Here is a 21,427-nt window from a genome sequence, read left to right as displayed (position 1 = left end):
TCTGCGCCTGCAATCAGCAGAGCAGCGTCTGGCCCTCGTTACGGGCAGTTTTATCACGCGGCCGTCTGCCCTGCACAGCATCACCCACAGATCCTGACTTCTGTTTGCACTTTTTTTTTTTTTACATTTTACATCTAAAATGTATCCTTGAGAGTCTGGCCAGCGTGGTTAAACTCATTAAAATGTTATTTGGCAGGAGGGGGGGGGGGGGGGGGGGGCATTAGCGGTTCCACCTCAGCACAGCCATAAAATCAGGTCAGTCAGCAGTTCGACACGGCCGACCACCGCACAGATGTTACTCTCACCAGCTGCAATATGCAGAAATGTGCAGCTTGGGAAATGGTGCGAGCGTTCTGCTGAAGCACCAAACTGGAAAGGGGGAGTGAGCGGAAGCAGCCGTCGGGGCTTATCTGGGATCGATTCGCACAGAGGTTGTTTGATTCAGCGCCGTCTTTCATCTCAGATCATATCTTGACGGCGTTTGCCTGGGTGGCTTCAGCATGCTGCTCATTCACAATTTTGCCTGTGTTTTTTTTTGTTTTGATTTTTTTTACTGGGGGTGCTTCAAAAGTTAGCATTTCTCGGCTTTGATTAATGGGAGAGGTCTCCCAGGAAAAAACAAACCAAAAGATCACCCTGTTTACTGTGATGACAGAGAAGTGGATGATATCAGGAGCTTTAGGGAACATTGCACTCAAATCCAGTAGAGGAGAAGGAGATGGCTGCCTTCTTGTTTTTTTCTTTTTCACCCACACATCCCTGGTCCCTCCAGGTTGTCTCGATCTGTGACTAAATTTCAAGCGGTGGTTTCCACATTAGCACGAGGACACAAAGAAACTAAAGTAGATTGCTGTGGTGAATAGTCATGAAAATGTGTGATTTATGATTCTTGTCTTATTTTCCCCTTATTTTGAACAGATTCGGCAGCTCAAAGTAGCATTACGTTAACACATGAGCAAGTTGGTCTAAGGTGTAAAACTAAAGTTTCTGTCACACACATGCGCTCATGTGATGTATTTTCTTTCCATCTGGCAGTATTTCCAGCCTTCTCTCAAAAATCAGCCAATTTTCACTTCACTTATCTACATGATCTAAATCTTCAGATGGTTTAAATCCTAATCCTAACCCTGAAAATGGCCACTGGTGGTGGTGGTGACTGAAGCACCATAACCCACCTCTAAAACACTCCACAACAGTCTGAAAGTTGGAGAAAACACCCCTGCCGGAGCTGATTCCAGCTGCTTAGGTGTGCTGTCAGCCGACTGACAGGGTCGAGTGGCTGCAGGTCGTCCCTGGGCGCGTATGATGTCAGCACAATGCTGACTGGTTGGCGCTCCTTGCCTGGAAGGAGGCTTTGGATCAATCTTATGCATTCCAAGCAACACACTCTGTATGTGTGTGTTTGACATGTTTTCAGCCTGAAAAGCTCCTCAGTACAAATGGAGCATCGGGGGAAACATGATGAGTTGGCCCTCAGCGGATCGCTCCCCCGTCCGGTGCCAAGCTGCTTCTCTGTGAACTCACTTAAGATCCTCTGCCAGCGCGTACACGCCTCATCTTTGTACGAAGGCCCGGAGGGTTTTGGCACCTGCCCATACACCCACTAACAGAGACTGATGTGTGCAGAGGTGACAGCTGCCACTGTTGTAACGAATGCCTCACATTCGTAAGGGTTTTAGCTGAATCGCACGGGTCAGGTTGAAGTTGCACCTTTAAAAAAAAAGACACACATTCTTGGCTGCACCTGCAGCAGCAAGTCGGGCAGAGGCGAGGGTGCATTTGGAGGCCGCTGCCGCGATGAGGTCATGGTCCATCGCTCTTTTGAAATAAGTTATGTGATGAAGCGCGTTGTTAATTTGATGATCTATCATTTCCAGTTCGCCACTAATGACCCGTTAATGTTCGCTGGAATGTTAACAACGCTGTCGGATGGACTGCTAATCGTTCCACGCACTGTTCAAGTGTTTCCCATGATGGGATGGATAGTTTTCATTTATATATTTCATTGGGGGATGCCACACAGACTGTTTTCCACCCCAACATTAACAGTCCAATGATACATTTTTCCCATATTTACACCATAATGACAGCTTCTTAACCATGATGACGATGCAGATTTATCAGTTTGTTATATATATAGTCATATACTGTATATATATATATATAATATAGTTCTAGAGCTTCAGTCCAGGGTGGCGGTTTATGCGGAGTATGATCACAAACGCTGGCTTCCTCTGGGAGCCACGCTGACGTCGACGTCATTGGCGCTGGATGAAAGGCCAGCTGGAGCTATTGAGGTAGCGCTGTGACGCTAGGTGCCGTCACTCACTGGATGAGTGATTAAAAACTCCATACATTCCCCAGCGTATCACCTATAGCATTAGCTCTCTAATTCATCTTCTACCTGGAACATCTGGCTAACACAAAAAGTGTATTCTCCAGCTGCTGTGAGGATGTTTTATCCTCACGGCAGCTGGAGCTAGCATCTGAACACCCAAACTGTTCAAACCCAGAGAAAGAAATCAGTGATAAAGTCATACATCTTTATTAATGCATATATTATGTACAGGAAGAATAAGTTATATATACAGCTTGTTTATATGTATGTACATACAAACATATGCTTGTATGTTTCAGCACTCTGAGGTAATTCATCTGTGTTCTGCTTCTCTGCACCACTTTGTCAGCACTTTCAGGTCCGATATGATTTTTGGTTCCACCAGTTTACTTATTTACAACATTTCAACACCAAAACTAGTCAGTTCTGACCAGAAATGGATGGAGGCACGCGTGTATCTATAAAGACGGTCTTAAATTTGAAAATGAGCTTTAAAGGACTCTTGAGTGGACATATTAAAGGGAACTGAAAACAAACATGCATTTAAGTTATGCTGGGGTCCAGCCCCAGATGTTGGATGGTTAAAATGTACAAAAGTCCTCAAGGTAAATAAAACAACAGGATACCAAATGAAGAAAATAGATCCAATTAAGTTTTAGCTGCTTGTGAAATGTTGCCTTGCCCTCCCAACTGCATATTTTATATCCCCCTCCCCCATTCTGTGGGTTTAAGAGGTAAAGAAATCCAATCAGAGCAAAATGTGACCAGATTATCAGACAAAACGGAGCGACCGGCTGCAATTCTGATTATTCAGTCTGGTCCCTCAGTCACGCCTCTGCGGTGGCGGCAGCCCTGTTTTTTTTTATGGCTTTTCCACCGGGCTTTCGGCCCTAAATACTTAATTTGGTGCTGGAAATCACAGGCACTTTACACCCGCTCTGTAAAACCGCAACAGTTTGGCCTGTCGGGGGCCCTGGGAGGGGGGCACGCCCAAGTTATTAGGACTGGCGGCAAGAGCAGACCACATTGTTGGGGTAAAAGTGGGGAATTATGAGGGCAGCGACAGACGAGGCTGCTGCTTAGGAGGGAGGGTGTTGGTGTGGAGTTAGGACAAGTCGTCGTTTTCCACTAGATGGACAGGATTGTTGTTCCTGACACAAAAGTCCAAGGGAAGCTTCTGCAGCGTGTTCTCTGCTGTCCTTCCTGTGACGACGGCTCAGCCGCAGTCACGAACGTGGAACTGAAGCTGCAGTCGAGTGTTTCATACGTTCTAAATGAATTGCATCAGTTTCGGGACCAACACGGGCTCATTTGCTGCAGCTGTTTGGCTCATTTTGAGCATTTTCACTGCATATTTCATTTTAGTAGTTTTTCTTTTTTTTACACGCCTGCACAGTTTAGCTGTATTTGCTGAAATTGTGAACTTATTCCTGCAGGAAGCAAAATTGGTATAAAAAAAAGCCACTTTGTGACAGAGAGGCTAATAAAATGTGTCCACGGGGAGTCCTCGGACATTCTTCATGTGTTAAAGGTGTGTCCTCCACACGTGGGATGTCTGTCCATACACACGTGAGGCCATCGCGTCTCTGCCGCGGCACCTGTTCAGACGCTGGCGCAGCGATGGGATGGAGACGAGCACGGCGACGCGCAGATCAGCTGGCCGTGAAAACTGCCGATGCCCTGCCGTCCAGCCGCCGCCGCCGCCGTCTCACTGACACCCAACACGTCGGAGCAGAGCGACTCTACGGCGTCCAGCCTCTCGATCTGTACCAGGCGGGTCAAGAGGTCGGGGATGCTGTAGCCCGCCGTGCTCACTCTCTCGAAGAGCTGCAGGCCGTCGCTCATGCCCCCGATCTCGTCGCGCTTCAACCCGAAGCTCTCGGCCAGGTGCCTCCACGTCTTCACCACGGCCGCCTCGCTGCTGTAGGAGGAGCTGAGCATGCGGCTGGTCTTCTCCAGGCAGTCGAAGGGAAGTTCTGTTGGGCTCAAACCTGGACAGAAATGAGGGATTCAACATGGCTGAGCAGGACCGGAGTTTACTGGCGCCGAACCTCCGGATGGTGGGGCGTGACACCTACCCTCTGTGACGTTGCAGGCTCTGGCGTAAAGATCCAAGATCTTTCTCCTCCGACTCTGCAGCATCTGAGTGGAGAATCAAACCCACCAATAAACAACAGTTAAACTCCAAGATGGAGATGATGGTTTTCGTGCTTTTCAGTCTCATTTCAGCTGCCATTTCTCACCCCGGGCATTTTGTTGCTGCTGTTGATGGCGTTCATGCTGCTGACGTGGTTGGTGCTGGCGACGTTGTTGATACTCAGGCTGCTGCTCTCGGGGCGGGCGATGATGGCGGGGGTTCTGCCGCGGCCCCCGTCACGGTCCACCAGGCCCAGCGAGAGCAGGCAGAGGTCGGGCTTGTTCTCCAAGCTGACGAGGCACGGGCTGGGCTCGCCGCGCTCGGCCGCCACCTGCTTGTCCGACGCCGCCTCCTCGTCGCTGTCCATGCTGCGGCTCAGCAGCTGCTCGTTCTCCGATGAAGCGTCGTTCTCACTGCACACAGAGGCGACAGTTTCTCAATCCGTGCACGCGCTAACGCTCTTGGAATTCCAAAAATCCCCCTGTAACGGACGCCGCCTGCGCACACTGCAACGAGTGCTTATTGTGGACATTAGCCAGCAGCTGTAAACCAGCATTGTCTTCTCCTGACAGGAGATGGATGCTGGAAGGCTCAGGTGTGGAAAAAAGTGTTGCGCTTTCCTTCACCTGCTGCTGCTGGTGGAACAAATACCCCTATCTGAACATGACACCTTCTCAGTGTCCTAGCGGCTCCTCTGTTCTCGGCTCCACGGACATGTGATTCATTACACTCTTTCTATGTTTGTATTTACCCGCAGGCGTCCTATAGAACCAAACGCAAGCAGCAGTGGCAGCAGTGCGGCCATGGATGTCCAAAATTACAAGCAGATGATGCAAAGAAAATGAAAAACAAAACCTCTCTGTGTGGCCACAAACAATTACAAACACCGACAGTGATGAATGTCAAATATTCTGTCCTCAGCTCAGACACAATTTTACACACGCGGCGCCTTTTTTTTTTTCAATGTCAGTGGGGCTGAACAAGGAAGAGGTTCAGTTGGCGGGATTGTGGTTGGCGTCGAGCGTCTCACCTTTTCACCGTCTTCGGAGGAGGAGCTTTGAGTTTCTCAAACTCGTCTTTTTCCAAGTAGATCACCACATTGTCTGGGAGAAAAACACAAAGTTAGAGTCTTAAATAGCCCATCAATAATGACAACAGGCTCCAGCTTCATCACACTTAAACTACATTTAATAGCCTGATGGTGCGTTCAAGTGGCTATTATTTGAAATTACACTTGCGTCCTTGATACGGGGAGAGACAGCTTAATGGTTGATTAGAAACCTGGAACGAATCCTGTGTGTGAGTGTGTTTAAGTGTCTGTCTCTGGGTTAAAAGCATTATTCCCTCAGCGTCTGCGTGACTGACAGCTGGATCCTGTCAGGCTTAAAGCAACAGGCTGCTCTCCAAAACAAACAATGAATGCACATCCAACAGGAAAATAATCACTTTTTTTCTTTTTATTTATCAAATTCGCTGCACCACCTTTATTCAAAAGGATTTTTTTTTTGTTTTCTTAGCCAAGTGCGTGTCATTTTAGTAGATTGTCAGTCAGTCAGAGGGTTAAACTCGGGAGAGATGGTGCCCACGGCAACACATGGCTTCAGCTTTAGAAGCGGCGCATTCCATCGTGATCTCTACATAGAGCCACTCGTCCAAACGCATACATTAAATCAAATACATTAAATAACAACGGGGAAAGGCCAGTCAGGTGCGCGGAGCAACGCAGCTGATGTTAAATCCCGTCCAATCTGATGACATGTGTCAGCTTGGTTACATGTTAAATATTTGGCCGACGCTGCACCTGCCTTTGAAGGGAGCGAGTGCACCGAGAGTTCAGATATCACATACATGATACATGCGTGTTGCTGCAGAGATGTGAAATTACCCTGAATAAATTAACATTTCTGAAATCCAAAGTTTCTACCAGTATGTACCAGTTAGCTTTGTGTGTGTGTGTGTGTGTGTGTACTTGTATTAGCTACATATTAAGTACCAAAATCTGAATTTTTGCCTCAAATGCGAACATTTTTGGGAGTTGAGGAAATTTTGGCTGTTCCCCACAACTTCAAATGACTGATGAGAGTTAAGACCTAGTTCAAAGGTTGCGGTTAGGGTTAGTGTGCTGGGTAGTGTATTATTTCTATAGAAGTCCACATAAGGATAGAAATACAAGCATGTGTGTGTGTGTGTGTGTGAGTGTGTGTGGTCTCACCAGGAACATCTCTTTTGTCCTCTTGCTTGTTAGTCTGAGCTTCCACCGCCTTCACAACTTTTCCCGAGCAACAAACTACACAAACAAACTCAGTCAGGGGTCATCCTAAAAGGTCGACCTTTCAGCCGCTGACTCTGCACGTGTGTGTCTCACCTTGGCTGTTGGGCTTGGCTTTAAGGATGTAAAACATAATGATGAGAACGATGGCGATGGCCATGATAAAAATGGTTGACATGGCGATGATGAGAGCTGTCGCCAGGTGGCCTTGCCCAGTGGAATCTGAAACAGGAAGGAAGTGATGTTATAGAACCACACACACACACACGTACACACAGCAATGCCTATTGGTGTTTACCTTTATGGGGGTTGGGAAACATGGTGGTGTATCCTGGGCGGATCAAAGGTTTTTCTTTTGGCACACTGGTGGACAGACCTGTATAAGACACATCATTTCAATTAAATGTTATTAACTGTGAAAATGACCTGGCAGGTTGCCTCCATTTCCTTTAACTGTTTAGTTTTTATGCTTTTATGTGGTTAAACTGGTAATAATTTCAACCTTTATATCGCGTATTTAATTTCTGACAGCACTTTATTCGTTGCACGTTGTGCTCAGTCGTGAAACAGCAGCAGAATCTTATTTTGCCATGAAAATCCCTGTGAAATATCTGATTTCGCAAACGTGAGCTCGGAAGCACGCCCATTCATTCAAAGATTTCCCAGGAGTTCACGGGAGAAGCCACTAAAAATAAACGACCATCTGGTCTGAACATTATAGGTTCAGATCGACATTTTTATTGACCTTTTTCCTGTCTTAAAATCTCTGCCGCTCCAGTTTTCCAGTGCATAAACTCCCTGTTTTACTGGGAAGCATGAATACTGGGAGAAAGCCAGATCATGGCTTTCTGACCGTCTTCAAGGTCTTTCAATTACAAAGGGCTCAAACTGATTTTGTTCATTGTGTCTCCTCGATTATTCAAGAGTTTTTCCCCCCATTTCCTCTCACAGAGCTCTGAAATCCCGACAGCTCATAAATCATCTCTTTTAATCAGCGTTTTATTTAGCTAAGTGGATATACTGCAGACCTCTTTGACATGTGCCCTGCTGCGAGAGCAGCGCGCGCACACACACACACACACACACACACACACACCAGAGCCTGGAGACATTAACGCTGGGTATGTGTTTATGCTGTCTGGTTACGGATATGGGCCTGAACTGGAATTCCGCGAACGCCGTGCGGTTTTGTCTCTTAATCAAAGTCTTGTCGCCTCAGCGCACATGGCAAAACGATAATTCCACAGGGCAAAACGGGCAGTCGCGTTCAAACTGAGCTAATCACAGAGCAGGATAGAAATAAAGTTCAATCTTTTTCTAAGGACAACTGATGGCTCGGTTTTCAATTTCTCTCACCGAGCCCGTCTCGGCTGTCGTTTCTCCTTTCAGTCGTCTCCAGGTTTGTTTTTGTCCACTAAGAATCAGAACGCGCACTGAAGGAAAAAGCCTCCACGCGTGAGATGGCAGCGCAGGACGACAGTGGAGCTCAACAGGTAGCATCCGAGCAAGCGCTAACAGGCACATCCTCTTTCCCCTCATACCCACTGAAGTTTTAATTAGCAGACGCTCGCAGGTAGGTAGGAGCCAAGGTAATTTACAGATTAAATGGCAAGTGTCAGCCTGCCTTCGCTGCAGCAAATATACAGTAAATGCCATCTTTCAGCTCTTTCGTTCTGTTTATTTCATTTTCTTGTTTTGGGTACATTATAATCTGACCTGACACACAGAGCAAGAGACAAAGGTCTGAGCATGTTTTTAGAAGGGAGCGTGATGATTGTCTTTAATCCATTATTGATTCTAAGTGTAAATGTTCACTTTATCAGAGGATTCATTTGGCACTGATGTCATTTAGATACAATTTTTGATGATAAAACTGATCAATCACCAACTAAAACCAAGGTTTGTGTAAAACAAGTGATAACATTTATAGTATTTATATTAATTATATCAGCTACCAGGACAAAAAAAGCACATAGTTTATGTATTTTATACAGCATCATGGTGTCACCCATTTCTGAGAGAAACAATTATGGTTTTGTTGAAATAAATTTTTATTAGCACACACACACTCTTTCTCTCTCTATCTCTCACTCTCACTCTCCCCTGCAGGCCCGGTCTGCTTTTTGGAGTTTTCATCTTTCAAAAACACACTCATTAACTATGACACAACAGCAGTAATATTTATTTCCAGGCTCTTCAGCTAGACACAAAGGGGTTTTTCTCCAATTATGGTGCAATAAATATCCTCTCATCAACAGTCTGTATCAGTGCAAGCGAATACTCAAACTGGCATTCTTTATTCTTTTGTGTTTAATATAAATTCTATCTTTTTGCGATTAATCATTAGCTAATATTACTGATTCATTTGTCTGAAAGGACTTAAATCACATTGTCACAGTCATTTCATGAAAAGAGGCATTTTATTCCAGCTTTTCTGCCTTACCTTCTGTTTTTCAAATAGAAGAAAGTAAAAAGCTAAATCACAGGACTCAACCCCTCCCTGACTATCAAAACCAAGATGTAAGTTTGTAATCTTTGTGCTTTCTACAGGTTTATGAAGTAAATCTCACATTTGTCCTATATTTGGATTGCTACATCAACCAAAATATTGCTTGGTTTTCTTTTTTTTGCATGACTGCCATGTGCCAAGGCTTTTAAAATGCACTGATTAGGATCTGTGGGTGACAATTCAACAGAGCAGAGAGCTTTCAGACATGAAGGGAGCGTTTTTGAAACAAGGAGAGCAAAAACGTAACAGGAAAGTAGTGAAGTTAGACAGTTTGAGCATATAATGGTTGTGCCGTGCCTTTAATTTCTTTTTGTCTGTCCAGACGACAGGAGCAGGCAGCGATCAGAGACTTCAGCTCGTGCACCGGTGCGTGCACGTGTGTGTTTGTGTGTGTGTTTGTTCAGACTAACCCAACACTTTCAAGATCTGTCTCTGTAAAGCCCGTCCAGTTCTTTCTTTCATTTAAAACTTTCATGTGTGGTAGCTTTTAATTCAGAGGAAACAGATCAACGGGATGGGGAAAGATATGAAGATAAAGGTTCACAAAGAGGAACCAGGGCGGGCGGATTCGTAATTGAGAGGAAAAACAGGGAAGCAACGAGGAGAGAGGGGGAGGATCGACCGCTCTTACATTCTTTGGTGTTACGGGGAGCATTTTGGCAGGAGTGACACACCATCCCATAAGGTTGGTTCCTAGGTCGGTTTTCCAACATGTAATACCTGAAATCCACAAAGAAACAGGCCACTGGTTAGAATTTACACCGCACCCACAGGTGGAGGCAACACGCAGAAGTAAAAGTGTAGGAGCATTAAAAAATCGGCATTAAACCACGACTCTAACAGCGTTTGACCTCCACAGCCACCGTAGCTTCCATACAGCTCCTGGTGCGTGAGCGCTGGGAAGCAATGAAGCAAAAGTTTGACTGGCAAGTAATGCTCATAATTGTTGCCCCAAGGACACAAAACACAAGTCGGTGATTGTTATCACCCTGAATCACGGCGTCTGGAGGAACGATGGAGGACGCAAAGGGATGTGTTGCAATCGCCTGTGCGTGACACGTCCTCCAGCGGCCGGGCCGCTCTCTTCGGCACCAACCACTGCGTTGGTGCGGATCGCCATGGACTGAACATGCACGCGGTGACTGTGACGCCTCCTCTGTGGCTGTGGGCAGGACCAGCACTTTCTGATCTCAGGAAAGCTTCTTGCTCTGTGGTTTGATTGCAATTCGGACTATTAACTCAGTAAGTGAGTCATGTTTTCACATTTGTAGGCTCGGCCGCAGAAAAATTCCACACAAGTGTGCAGGAAGTGCAGCACCAGGACAGTCAAACGCACTCAACTAACTTATCATTTACGTTCAAAGAGCAGCAGTTTCATCCGTGTTATTCATTTCATAACTGAATTACTACCTTTGCAAAAACCAAAATGAAGTTTACTAAAAACCAACATGCAGTTTATTGCCCCAATCAAAGAGGCTGAGTTTTGACTTGTCTGTTCTTTCACTGCCCGGTTGGGTTGTTTACACTACACTGGGAAGCAGGATTGAAAAAATGAAACCGACCACAAGCTCAAAGCAGAGGTTTGGTTGTCGGCTTGATGATAATTGTTGATGGCTGAGGTTGATTTCCCAATTTAATCAGTAGCTTAGCAGAAATTAAGCTTCCTTTTTTTCTTAATATCTAAAAATGTCATATTTGGTCATTTGGGCTCATTCCGCATGTTTCTGGAGTCACACCATGATGGTGCATCAATGTAAGTACAGGTTTTCTTCTCTTATACACTTTTGTTTCCCATTTTGAGTTTTGGAAAAGTTGTCAAAGGTGATTTTATTTAGATGAAATTTTCATCAGACTCCAACGCAACCTGTCAGAAAAAGCTGCCAATGCCGCTTACTGTCAAAAACAGAGCGTCCACCTACACCAGTGAGCCGATTGGCGTCACGGCAACCTGCCACATGGCAGATTAGCTCCAGTGGCTAATGCATCCGGTTGTTTCTAACAGAATTATTATACACACCAAAATGTCTGCTCAATAATAATTAAGAACAATGATTATTTTAAAGAGCCTCTGAAGTTGCTGACAGGGAAATCAGTGGCTTAAACACGCCTGTTGTGACTCCAGAAAAATCAGCCAAGCTGTTCAGGCCTGTTCACAACGCGCTGCCGCACTTTTAGTACAGACATGATCCAGCTTTTAACCTTCTGCCAGAGCCACACTAATAAAAACTCTGAAGCAGGCAGAGGACAGCAAGACAGATTCTATAGGCTGTTCAAGTACCCCAGACCACTAAAGCCATGTGATACGAGGCGTCGGATACATATGCTGAAGGGAAATAATCTCTTAATCTTATTATGAAAAACACACTTAACTCTCAAAGAGCAGGATGTCCAAAACTGCCTTTTAGCAGGCTCATCGCCACGTGACATAAACAATTAAGCTTTTCAGCAGCAGTCAGACGGAGACGTTTCACGCCTCTCGCGGACCAAATATTTATAAATGACAGGTTTGTGTTTACGGGCTGCAGCACAGAAGTGCCAGGAGACAAAAAAAGGTGCCATAACTTTAAAGGAAAACCATCACGTGAGTGTGAACGTCAGACAGGTACTTTCTCAAAACTAGATTCAAATCTTAGAGGTGGTTCTGATGCCCATCGGGTCAGCGTTGCGTCTGCCTTGCTTACCCAGGTAAACAGGGTCCACACTCTGCATCGCTCTCCGGGGTTCCCGCTACACGGACCGTGGCCTTGTAGAGGGCGTTGCAGTCTTTGTGCCGTCGACAGATTTCGTACTTCCCTTTGGAGTACTTCCCCGCTTGACACGGCACGCAGGCGAAGTCCTCGTCCTTCATGCCATAGCCGCAGGTCTGCAAAACACACACATGAATACACACACGTGCATTCTGAGAAGGCTTGGACAAATAGGCTAAAGCGCTCAAATTGAACAATATTATGGCAACTACAGGCTGAGATAGCAAAGAACAGACAAATGGGAGCCTCTCCCACAGTTGTGAGGGACCCAGAAGCTCAAAGTCACTTGGAGTCAAGACAAAAGTTCAGGGTGTTTGCGCTACGCATGGTTTCAGCAGTAAAGCTCCCAGAATAGCAACGTTGGCCAGTCCAGGAGTCGTCTCCTGATTGAATTGCAATCGGGAGATGACTTTCACCGGCTTTGGAAATCCCCAAACTTCTCCGACTCGCAGCTCAAGTGAGTTCACCAACTGTGCGTAAAGGGATTTTCTTTAGCTGAATGAACATGAATGCTGAACGAAGTAACAGTCATCGCCCCGGGCCTTTCGTAGAGCGCCACCTTCAGGTCGATCGGGGAACGCTCCATGTTGCCCCGATGCGGCCGACGCAAGGGCAGAAAGAGGCAGCCCTTGAAACAGTGTTTACAGCGTCAGGTTAAATGACAGCAGCCATAATTGGATTTATTCACTCCTGAGTGCAGCCGCCCCCCTCAGGTGGGAGCGGCACCCCAGGGGGCCAAATGAAGCGTGAGCATTTACCGCTGCGCTGTTTACTTGGGCTGATTCAATAACTATGCAAGTGCTGCTGCAGGTCCTTTACTGTAGGGAATACCTACATGCTGAGGTCATGGACAGCCACAGACTGTCAGGCAACTGTCCGTTTGCACGTGAGCGCTCTCTGCGTGCACGCCACGTGTCGCGCCCAGGTAAAATTAGTGGGAGGTAACGTTTTTTTAGTTTATTCCTTTTCAGACTCTTAAACTCAACAGCTGCAAAGACTTTCACTTGGTCCGGAAGGATGCAAGCGCACGTGTGAGTGTGCACGTTGGTCTCACCATATGTGGCTCCTGTCCCGGCTGGCACTGAGGGCAGGCCTGGCAACTGTTACTGGTCTGGTTGAAGAACTCGTACTCGCCACAGCTGGAATATTCTCCATTCACCAACATCCAACACACCTGAAGACACAGCAGGAGGAGAGACCGCGTCTTTAGGACTGAACCACCTCCGTTAACACGCAGGATTAAAATGGAATTCTTCACCCTCACGAACCATCTGAAATATTTGTTTGCATCCTCAGTATAAAATAAATACTGTCATATTCATTTGTAATCACGCTTTTATTTGCAAAACAACCGGGACTAATATTTAAAACTGAGCGGTGATTTGCTGCATAGCTGTGACATGTTGATCAAAATGATCAAAGAGCTAAACGATCTTCATTAAAACCTGACTGATACACACTGACTGGCAACAGTAAACCAGGCTGATTTACAGTCATTTTTATGTAAAGCTGTGAAACTGACTCGTGCACTTCACATGCACTTGGTCCTCTTTGACACATTCTTTTGCAACAGCAGCAGCGTCTGCATTTGGCAGCAGGAAGGTGATTGATTTATGTCGTAACACTCTGAATTACTCTGTGTGTGTGTGTGTGTGTGTGTGTGTGTCTGTGCGTGTGCCAGCGAGTCACACTAATAAGTATCAGCTGGAGGTTGCAGCGTTGTAGTACAGGCTGTTCCCTTACAAACAAACAAAGCGACTTTTAATCATCTGCAGTCCAGAAAAGACGACGGAACAGAAAAGTCCACCACGTTGTGACAGCATACGCCAGATTCAGCTCGAGAAAATACACAAAAGTCTGATGTTTGCACAGAGCTCAACCGTCTCAGGTCACTTAATGCACAACGCTATGCACGTGCACGAGCTGAGCTACAATTATCATAATCATTGCACCATCAGGCCACTGAGAATCTCTTTGGTACACAGACATTCATGGAGGCTTCCAGCATTATTCAAACATCTTCCAGGTTATACACACCTCTCTGGGTGGGACTATAGCAACAGGGATATCTGAATTTTGCATTTAAGCTGTTTGGAGGAACGACAGATCGGCCATATGCAGAGAAGAGGTTGTCAGGCTGCAGAGCTTCATTTAGAATAGCGTCAGAGCGCCACATGGGTGGCGAGCCGAGCGCTTACAGACTTAATCTTCGTGTGTAGCTACACACTCAGCAGCACATTCTTTGTCCTTGAAGAGACAGCAATAATAATCATCCACCAAGGTGTTTCCCACAGCTGCAGAAACAAAAACAGGCCGACTGTTCACCATCCTGCGCCGGACCAGAACCGGATTATACTCCTGATTCCATTCGGTCCTCTTCACAGTTAAGAAAACTCATCATCAAAAAGGAGAAATGAGTCACTTACAAATAATGTGAGGAAGACGGATTTCTTTTGGCTTCTCTTGGACATGTCTGTGCTTTCTTCCTGTGGAGAAAAGGCAAATTAAGATTCAACAGGGCATCTGCAAAAAAAAAACCAATGAGGTCATTAGTTTCACCCTACAGTAGTCCTGTCTGAGTGTGTGTGTGTATGTGTGTGTGGCCTAGATGAGTTCACTGTCCTGATGCATCACATCATCGCTCATAAACACAGCTACAGATCTGCCCGTGGCGTTCCACTAGCTCATAACTGAGGACACGCATCACTGCAGATGGAGATGTCATCATATCGTTCACCTTCCCCTTTGCTTTCAATTCACCTGTGCTTAAATCAAGTGTGCAAACACTCACTGAACCACAGTTGAATGATGTCAATTCAGAGTCCGTTGGCCCCAAAATCTGTATGTGTGTGTGTGTGTGTGTGTGTGTGTGTGTGTGTGTGTGTGTGTGTGTGTGTTGTGCACAAGTCCGACCGCAGCGGCTGTGGCAGTAGACCCCAGATAAACAGTGCCGAGCATAAAAACTGTTTGTTTTAGCAACACGGGCTGCAGTTTTCCCTCTTCCGCTGCTGAAAGCCGGCTTGAGGAGGCTGCCAGCGAACAGGTTGCAAAGGTGTTGAAGCCCCGAGTGAATGCCATCGCGCCCTTCGCTGTGTTGCATCCTGCTACTTGTGAAACTGGTGTTCGTGCGCTCTTTTACCGCTGTTGGCGGCATAGCTAATACAGTACGTGTGAATTTCTCTCAGTGAGGCATAAATCAAATGCACTGTCTGTTCGTGTGAGTCCCCCAACATGCTTGTGGGGTAAATTCAGTGTTTGTGTCTGCGTGTGTTGTGATTAATGTCATAATTAAAAGGATATGTGTTCAGAGATCCTGTCAGAGGCCTTGTTTGAATAGAAATGATGAGCTTTGAATCTCTCATGCTAAACAACAATAATAATGTGTGTTTGTATGTGTGTGTTTAGTGTGTGGGAACAGTGATTATTATTTTACAGCCAGTTAAACCATCCAGCATGCATGCACACATAAACACAAACACAACAGATGTACACAAACACTCACTTAATCACTGTTATTCATCAGACTTTGCACAAGGTTGCATCCAGCAGCCTTAGGCCGCTGATATTTGCAACAGACCCGGCTACTGGGGTCTGACGGTTTGTGGACTTGTGGGGCAGAGGACATTTTTCCCAACCAACCTTGAACTTCACGCCTGAATGCACGTGTGAAAATCACGCGATCCTGCGCTGTTAGCGAGCGCTACACTGACATGTCAAACAGGAGACAAACGCTAGAGAACAAACGCACCAACACTGGAGCCGGTAGGGAATGATGTGCCCCGGGGGCCCGACACGTCAGTTCAACAGTAAACACCTGAGTTTCAAGACGCAAACATGAGTGCGTGCATGTGTTTTGGGGTTTGGGGGGAGAAAATTAATCAAAATGTGCATCTGGATCCAAACCTTGAACTTTTAATCGTTCATGTGTTAACATACCACATTCACTGAGGCTTGATTCCTTTTATTTAGAACCCCCCCCCCCCCACCACCACCACCACCACCACACACACACACACAAAATAAATAGGAGAATGCACAGAATTCACTTTTTTATTGTAACATTCTTGTGGCCATAACTGGTGTGTGCGTGTGTGTGTGTATGTGTGTACTTGCTTGAAATTAAGAGATAAAAGTGTTAAAAAACAGGAAGTAAGGAATTGCCAGGCGATGGCAGACCCCTGGAGGATGCTCATTATGGGGTTAAAGTGATGTGCACCCGTGCATGTTTGAAGTCTTCTGGCTTCTTTTTTTCTGTTGAGGCAGGTCTGAGATGAAAGTCAGCCCACGTCGCGTTTCCGACCCCGGGGGGGGGGGGGTTAATCTTCAAATCACACCATCTCTGATAAATAATCCTCAGGTTTTTGGCTGAGTCCCTCCAGCAGGAGAAGTGGACAGTGACTGTAGCGAACATACGTGTGTATTTCAGACCACAAAAATAGAATTTAATCTTTCATGTAATAATATCACATTCATCTTGGAGCCTTTAGAATTCTCCTACATCCAACATAAACTCAGTCATCATCTGATTTTCATTGTCTTGCCTTGGATCTCGCGTGGATTGAAAAGAAAATAGAAAATAGCCGATTGAAAACTCAAATAAATGCTGAGAAATGAGATTGAACTGGAGCAGAAGTCCTTTCTCCAGGACTCTGATCTATTCCGCAACCTGACTGTTGGTATTGCATTAGACTGTAGTATAGAGTCTAAACCATTGTGGGGATGTTTGAGCCCTGAAGGTGAAAGGAGTGGTTCAGTATGGAAATCCCCGTCAAACAAACACATATGTACACGAGTAGATAAAGAAACCTTTGAATTCTCTGCATATCAAAGCCCTTTATTCCTGGGACGGGGTCTTGGTTGATTTTTTTGGGGTGACATTTATACAAAAAACCATTGATTTATCTAATTGATCTTAAATTCCAGGTCAAAGCAGCTGGTTTTCTATAAAACCCTGAATTTTGTGATTAATTTGCATAGTTTAATGTGTCTCTTTAAGCATCTGTTTACTCCGGCCACTGATCACTTCCTGTATCATTTACTAATGGACCAATCAGCAGGGGAATTGGGCTGAGAGGTAATCTATAGAGGACATAAGATTACTGTATGATGGTCCGCGAGCTCATTGTTATTCCATTTTAATCACACTTTTAGTTGGCAGCAAGTGGTTCAAATTGGGATTTTTGATAAAAAACAAAAGCAATTTTCCTGAAAAAAACTCATCAATTGATAATTAGTGATTTTCTTCAAAATGTATTTTATCAGTATTTTAAAGGAATAATCCTCTCATCTATTTGAAATGTAAAGATCTATAAATACACATTTTTCTCTTCTGTGGAGCACCTGTAGTCCGCCGTCGCCAGAAAACCAGCCACCACAGAAAATTGTAACCCTGTAAATGGCAACTCCAGTATAATCAGAGAGTCATCAAACACAGCCTTTAATCATCCCAAAGTGAATGCATAGAATTTAATTACATATAACACCGAGCTATAGAATCCACAGTCAAAATGAGGCCAATCTGCTGTAAAAGTCTTTTTAAAGAAATTACAGGCACCCCTGTGGGTCGGAATCATAAAGGAGAAATGTGCTGCTGGCGTTCTGTCTCCAGGCTCTGGGGGCGGATGGGGGGGGGGGGGGCTGTCGCTTACTTTACACCAACTGCTGCCACGTTTAGCTGGATCGAATCTAAGCAGAAACATATATGATGGCAACGAGGCAGCAACAACCTCGTGATTAATCATCACAGGCAGCAGTGATTGGATCTGACAGCTGAGGAGACGACGACCCCCCTCCGAGGGTGTGGGGGCCTTCGTCGCTCTTCATCCACAGTTCAGGTTGATTACAGTGCGACCGTCAGCTCGCTCTTTGATGCTCAGCATCTTCCCCGAGACCCTCGGCCCTGCTTTGGCCCTCCCCTGAAGGGGTGAGGGGGGAGCCTAATCGGCCACTAGACGTCACGCGTGTGTCCGGCCTGGGAGGGTTAGGTGTGTGTGCAGGAGGACGTGAGGTCGTGTTGGTGGTTTCCTCTCAGCGTAAACAACCAGCAGGTCATCATATAAGCTTTGGTCATTAAAGGAGAAAATTTTTCTCACCTCAGCTGGTTGTGAGGGTGGCAGGATTATGCTGACCGTGCACAATGATAGAAAGGTGTGATAGGTGACAGTAAGCCATCAACACTCACATTGATTACACCCACAAGTGTCCCACACAACAGCAGGGACCCTCATGGGCTTCCTGTTTAGCTGCTCTCTGGTCAACCAGGCCACAAATGCCACAAAACCAGCCCAAGATTCCCACATTATGTAACTACACGCTGTCCTTTTCCAGTAAGATTCTACACAAGTCTGAGAAACTAAAATGGAAGAGCTTAAGACAAATGACACCACAAACCCAATCAGATTTAAACTTCTCTGCGGGAGTCCTGATGATTTAATATGGTTCTGCTAAACCCTCCGCAGGGGGAACAGAAGTGAGGGGGAAAGCCACGATTAGAAGCCTTTATCCTTTCACGATTAGCCAGCAAAATTAAAACGTGGCCACGTCCCGACCCGAAAGAGACGCCCGGAGAGAGCGCAGCGCTGCGGCCTTGCTGCCTTATCGCCTCTGTCCTGCTGACTATGGTTCTGCAGTAGCAGATTATTTACATGTGCTCGACTTTTGGACTTTTTGGCAGAAAGTTTGGATTAATAAAAAGATGGGGGGGAATTCTGACCTAAATGTGTGAAGCATTAAGAAACACTTAAACCTGTGAGGCCACCAAAGCTCTACATTTGTCAACAGAAGAGCCTTTTGTGGATTAGAATCAGCTGTGACATAAATCTCAAAAACATTTTTTCCAGCCAGGCAACGTGCGTGCGCTTGTGCGCGCGGGCGTGTGCAACGTCACCCCCGAATAAGACAGATCGCTGTGTAAAATTCCAGCACGTCTTGATGGAGCAACAAGTAAACATATTTTCCATTCACTTCTAACAGGATGATCGTGTCTACAGGCGCCGGCTTTCTTGCTCTCTTTTTCAGCTTTCATCCATTTAATCCTCAGAAACCGCTGCGCGTCTTTTGAAGATGAGTTACGCTCCCCCCCTTCCTCTCCTTCCCTTTTTACCTGCGCACATGAAAGGTCTGGTGGCAGCTGACACCCACTGCGCGAAGGGGCTGCAGGGGAAGAGGTTTACGGAGAAGGGAGGGGGGAGAGACAGGGAGACAGAGATGGATTGATTTCCACCTCCAGCACCTTCAGTTCAAAGCCAACTCGCAGTTCAGAGACTCGGCAGGACCCGGCATGTCCCCGGCCGGGTTCAGCTGCCTGTCTGCGGGCAGGACTTAGCGGCTCCCGGGGGCCCTCGAGACAGGCAGGCGGCACCACAAACCAAACATTTAGGCAGACGGAAGTGAAAGGTGTGCAGGGGTCACGGACGCACACATGCACCAACGCATAAAACGCACATGGAGCGGGAGAATCCAAAAACTCTGCCCACCAGACAGACTTCGCCATCACCATAATCTAGTGACCCCTGACCCTCGCCATCCTGTAAAAAAAAGCAGCCCCAGGCCCAAACTGCGAGCTGCTGTGTCTCTTTACCTTGGGCGAGAGACTCTGCACCGACACGTCTACCCTCCACTCATGCGAAGTTACTGGAGGTTTGTCACATCCCAAAGGTGCGTTCAGGTGAACATGCAGGCATTTATTGTTTTTTTACACACCCTGCCACAATGCAGACGTTTTTCTCCACTCTGGTTCCCTTGGCAACTATGATGCCCGCGTTTATAGCCTGACATGACATGCCAGGCGCCAGGCATGTCATCTTAATGGATACTTCAGATGACAGAAAACAGTAACAACAAGCTGCGGTACAGGCGACAGGTCATTAGATATGTCAGCAGGATTCCCGTCCTGGAGGAATATTACTTAGACCCAAAAACAACAAATCCAACTTTTGAAGTGAAATCACACTGAGGTATTTGGCAAAATGACTTTTGCCCAGGATTTCCTCCCTTCCCCAAGTCTTCCCAGCATTCCTGAGCGTGGAGCCTCTTACCTGGAGCTCGCAGAGGGACTTTCTGGCTGCGCTGCTGGAACTGATCGGTCCGCTTGATCGGTGATCAGTCTCTAACGAGGTGTCGCCTAAGCATCGCCCAAGGACCCACTGGCTGTCTGGCCGGCTGGCTGGCTGCTTATCTTGTGAATCTTCCCTACTCGGCTCAAGTTCATTTTCCAGTCCCGTTGGTGTGTCTGCAGGCTCCTCCTAGAGGAGCAGTAAAGCGAGAGGCCGACTCCGCCCCGACAGAGACGCAGATTGAAGCCGCTCAGGTAGATCGTTTGTTTGCGGGGGCAATTAATTTCCTGCAGGCAGTGGCTCCAGTGTGCCATCTAGTGTTCACGCCCGAATATCGCCACAACAGTCGAAAAATAATCACGTTAAATGTAACCTTTAAAAACAAACAAACAACAAAAACAACAAAACAACAACTGATATTTGCTATTTATTTGCACTGCATACATTTTCTTTTCATTTTTATTTTTCTTGGCTTTATGTTTTGTTTCAAAAATAATTTAGTACATAGCAGCAGCCGACTGTTCTCATTAAGCGCCATTTATATTTTTCATCCCCAAACTACTCCCATTGCACATGTGGAACTTTCAGAAAAACTTATATTCTGAACTGAGTGGCTGAAGCAGGCATTACCAGTGAGCCTCTCAGTCGTGATAAATCTGTTCAAACTGCATCAGCATGTTTTTTGTTTTGGTTAATCGCCATTAGCTCACAGTTCAGCTTATTAATCAAACCTTACTCTTCATTTCATGCCAATATCCCTGCTATGCAAACAACTAACTTCACCACTGACAACACAACACTGAGTAATAACACAGGCAAGAAACCAAACTACAGTTCTAACCTTGCTGCTAATTTCACTCTTTGTTAAGCATAATCAGCTAAGTAATTTATAATCAGACGTATAGAATTAACTATAGGATTTGTTGAATGGTGGACACAAGAGCACACACACACACACACACACACACACGCACACAGACGTGACGGATATAAGCCGTCTTTGAATCAGAGGCTATAAATTAGTGAGAGCGTGTCAGCGTCTGTGTGATGTGGATGGCTGCTGTCTGTTGTGTGATTTGGACTAAAGCTGCCTGGACGTCAGTCTTCCTCTTCTCATCTTCCCTCTTTCCGCTCTCTCTCGTTTTTTCTTGCTCACAGGAAGGGGAGATAAAAGAAGGGCTTTGAAAACATGGGAACTCCTGTAATTATTTGCTCCCCCCTCCTCTGGTCTCCGCCGTCCCTGTTTTTTGTTCTGTGCTTGATTCCGTGTCCTTTCACCTCTCCTCGTCATTCAAGATTTTCTCCTCTGACGTCCTCAGTCTCCATCCTTCCCTCTTCTTTTTCTTCTCAGACTGTCTCTCCATCTCTCTCGT

General features: G+C 46.1%; 1 protein-coding gene and 1 long non-coding RNA gene across 2 annotated transcripts in view; both read right to left on the bottom strand.

The window, feature by feature from the left end:
* Positions 1-1,959: 1,959 nt before the first annotated feature.
* edar (ectodysplasin A receptor) lies at positions 1,960-20,304 on the bottom strand. The gene is made up of 12 exons (XM_011611085.2): positions 20,037-20,304; positions 14,427-14,486; positions 13,055-13,174; positions 11,935-12,116; positions 9,885-9,973; positions 7,043-7,120; positions 6,841-6,966; positions 6,688-6,762; positions 5,506-5,578; positions 4,582-4,888; positions 4,417-4,480; positions 1,960-4,329 (listed from the first exon to the last, which is right to left on the bottom strand). The coding sequence occupies exons 2-12, from the start codon at positions 14,469-14,471 to the stop codon at positions 3,941-3,943; spliced, it is 1,548 nt and encodes a 515-aa protein (XP_011609387.2). The 5' UTR covers positions 14,472-14,486; positions 20,037-20,304; the 3' UTR covers positions 1,960-3,940.
* A 164-nt stretch (positions 20,305-20,468) lies between these two features.
* Positions 20,469-21,427, bottom strand: part of LOC115249537 (uncharacterized) — a 4,111-nt gene continuing 3,152 nt past the window's right edge. Inside the window, exon 2 of the long non-coding RNA XR_003888219.1 lies at positions 20,469-21,427. This exon is cut by the window's right edge and continues 110 nt beyond it. This is a non-coding gene — a long non-coding RNA (uncharacterized lncRNA).

This window comes from Takifugu rubripes, chromosome 1 (assembly GCF_901000725.2).
Source record: "Takifugu rubripes chromosome 1, fTakRub1.2, whole genome shotgun sequence".
Taxonomy (NCBI): Eukaryota; Metazoa; Chordata; class Actinopteri; order Tetraodontiformes; family Tetraodontidae; genus Takifugu; species Takifugu rubripes.
The sequence above is the reverse complement of the archived record's forward strand: the minus strand, read 5'-3'. Positions and strand labels throughout refer to the sequence as shown.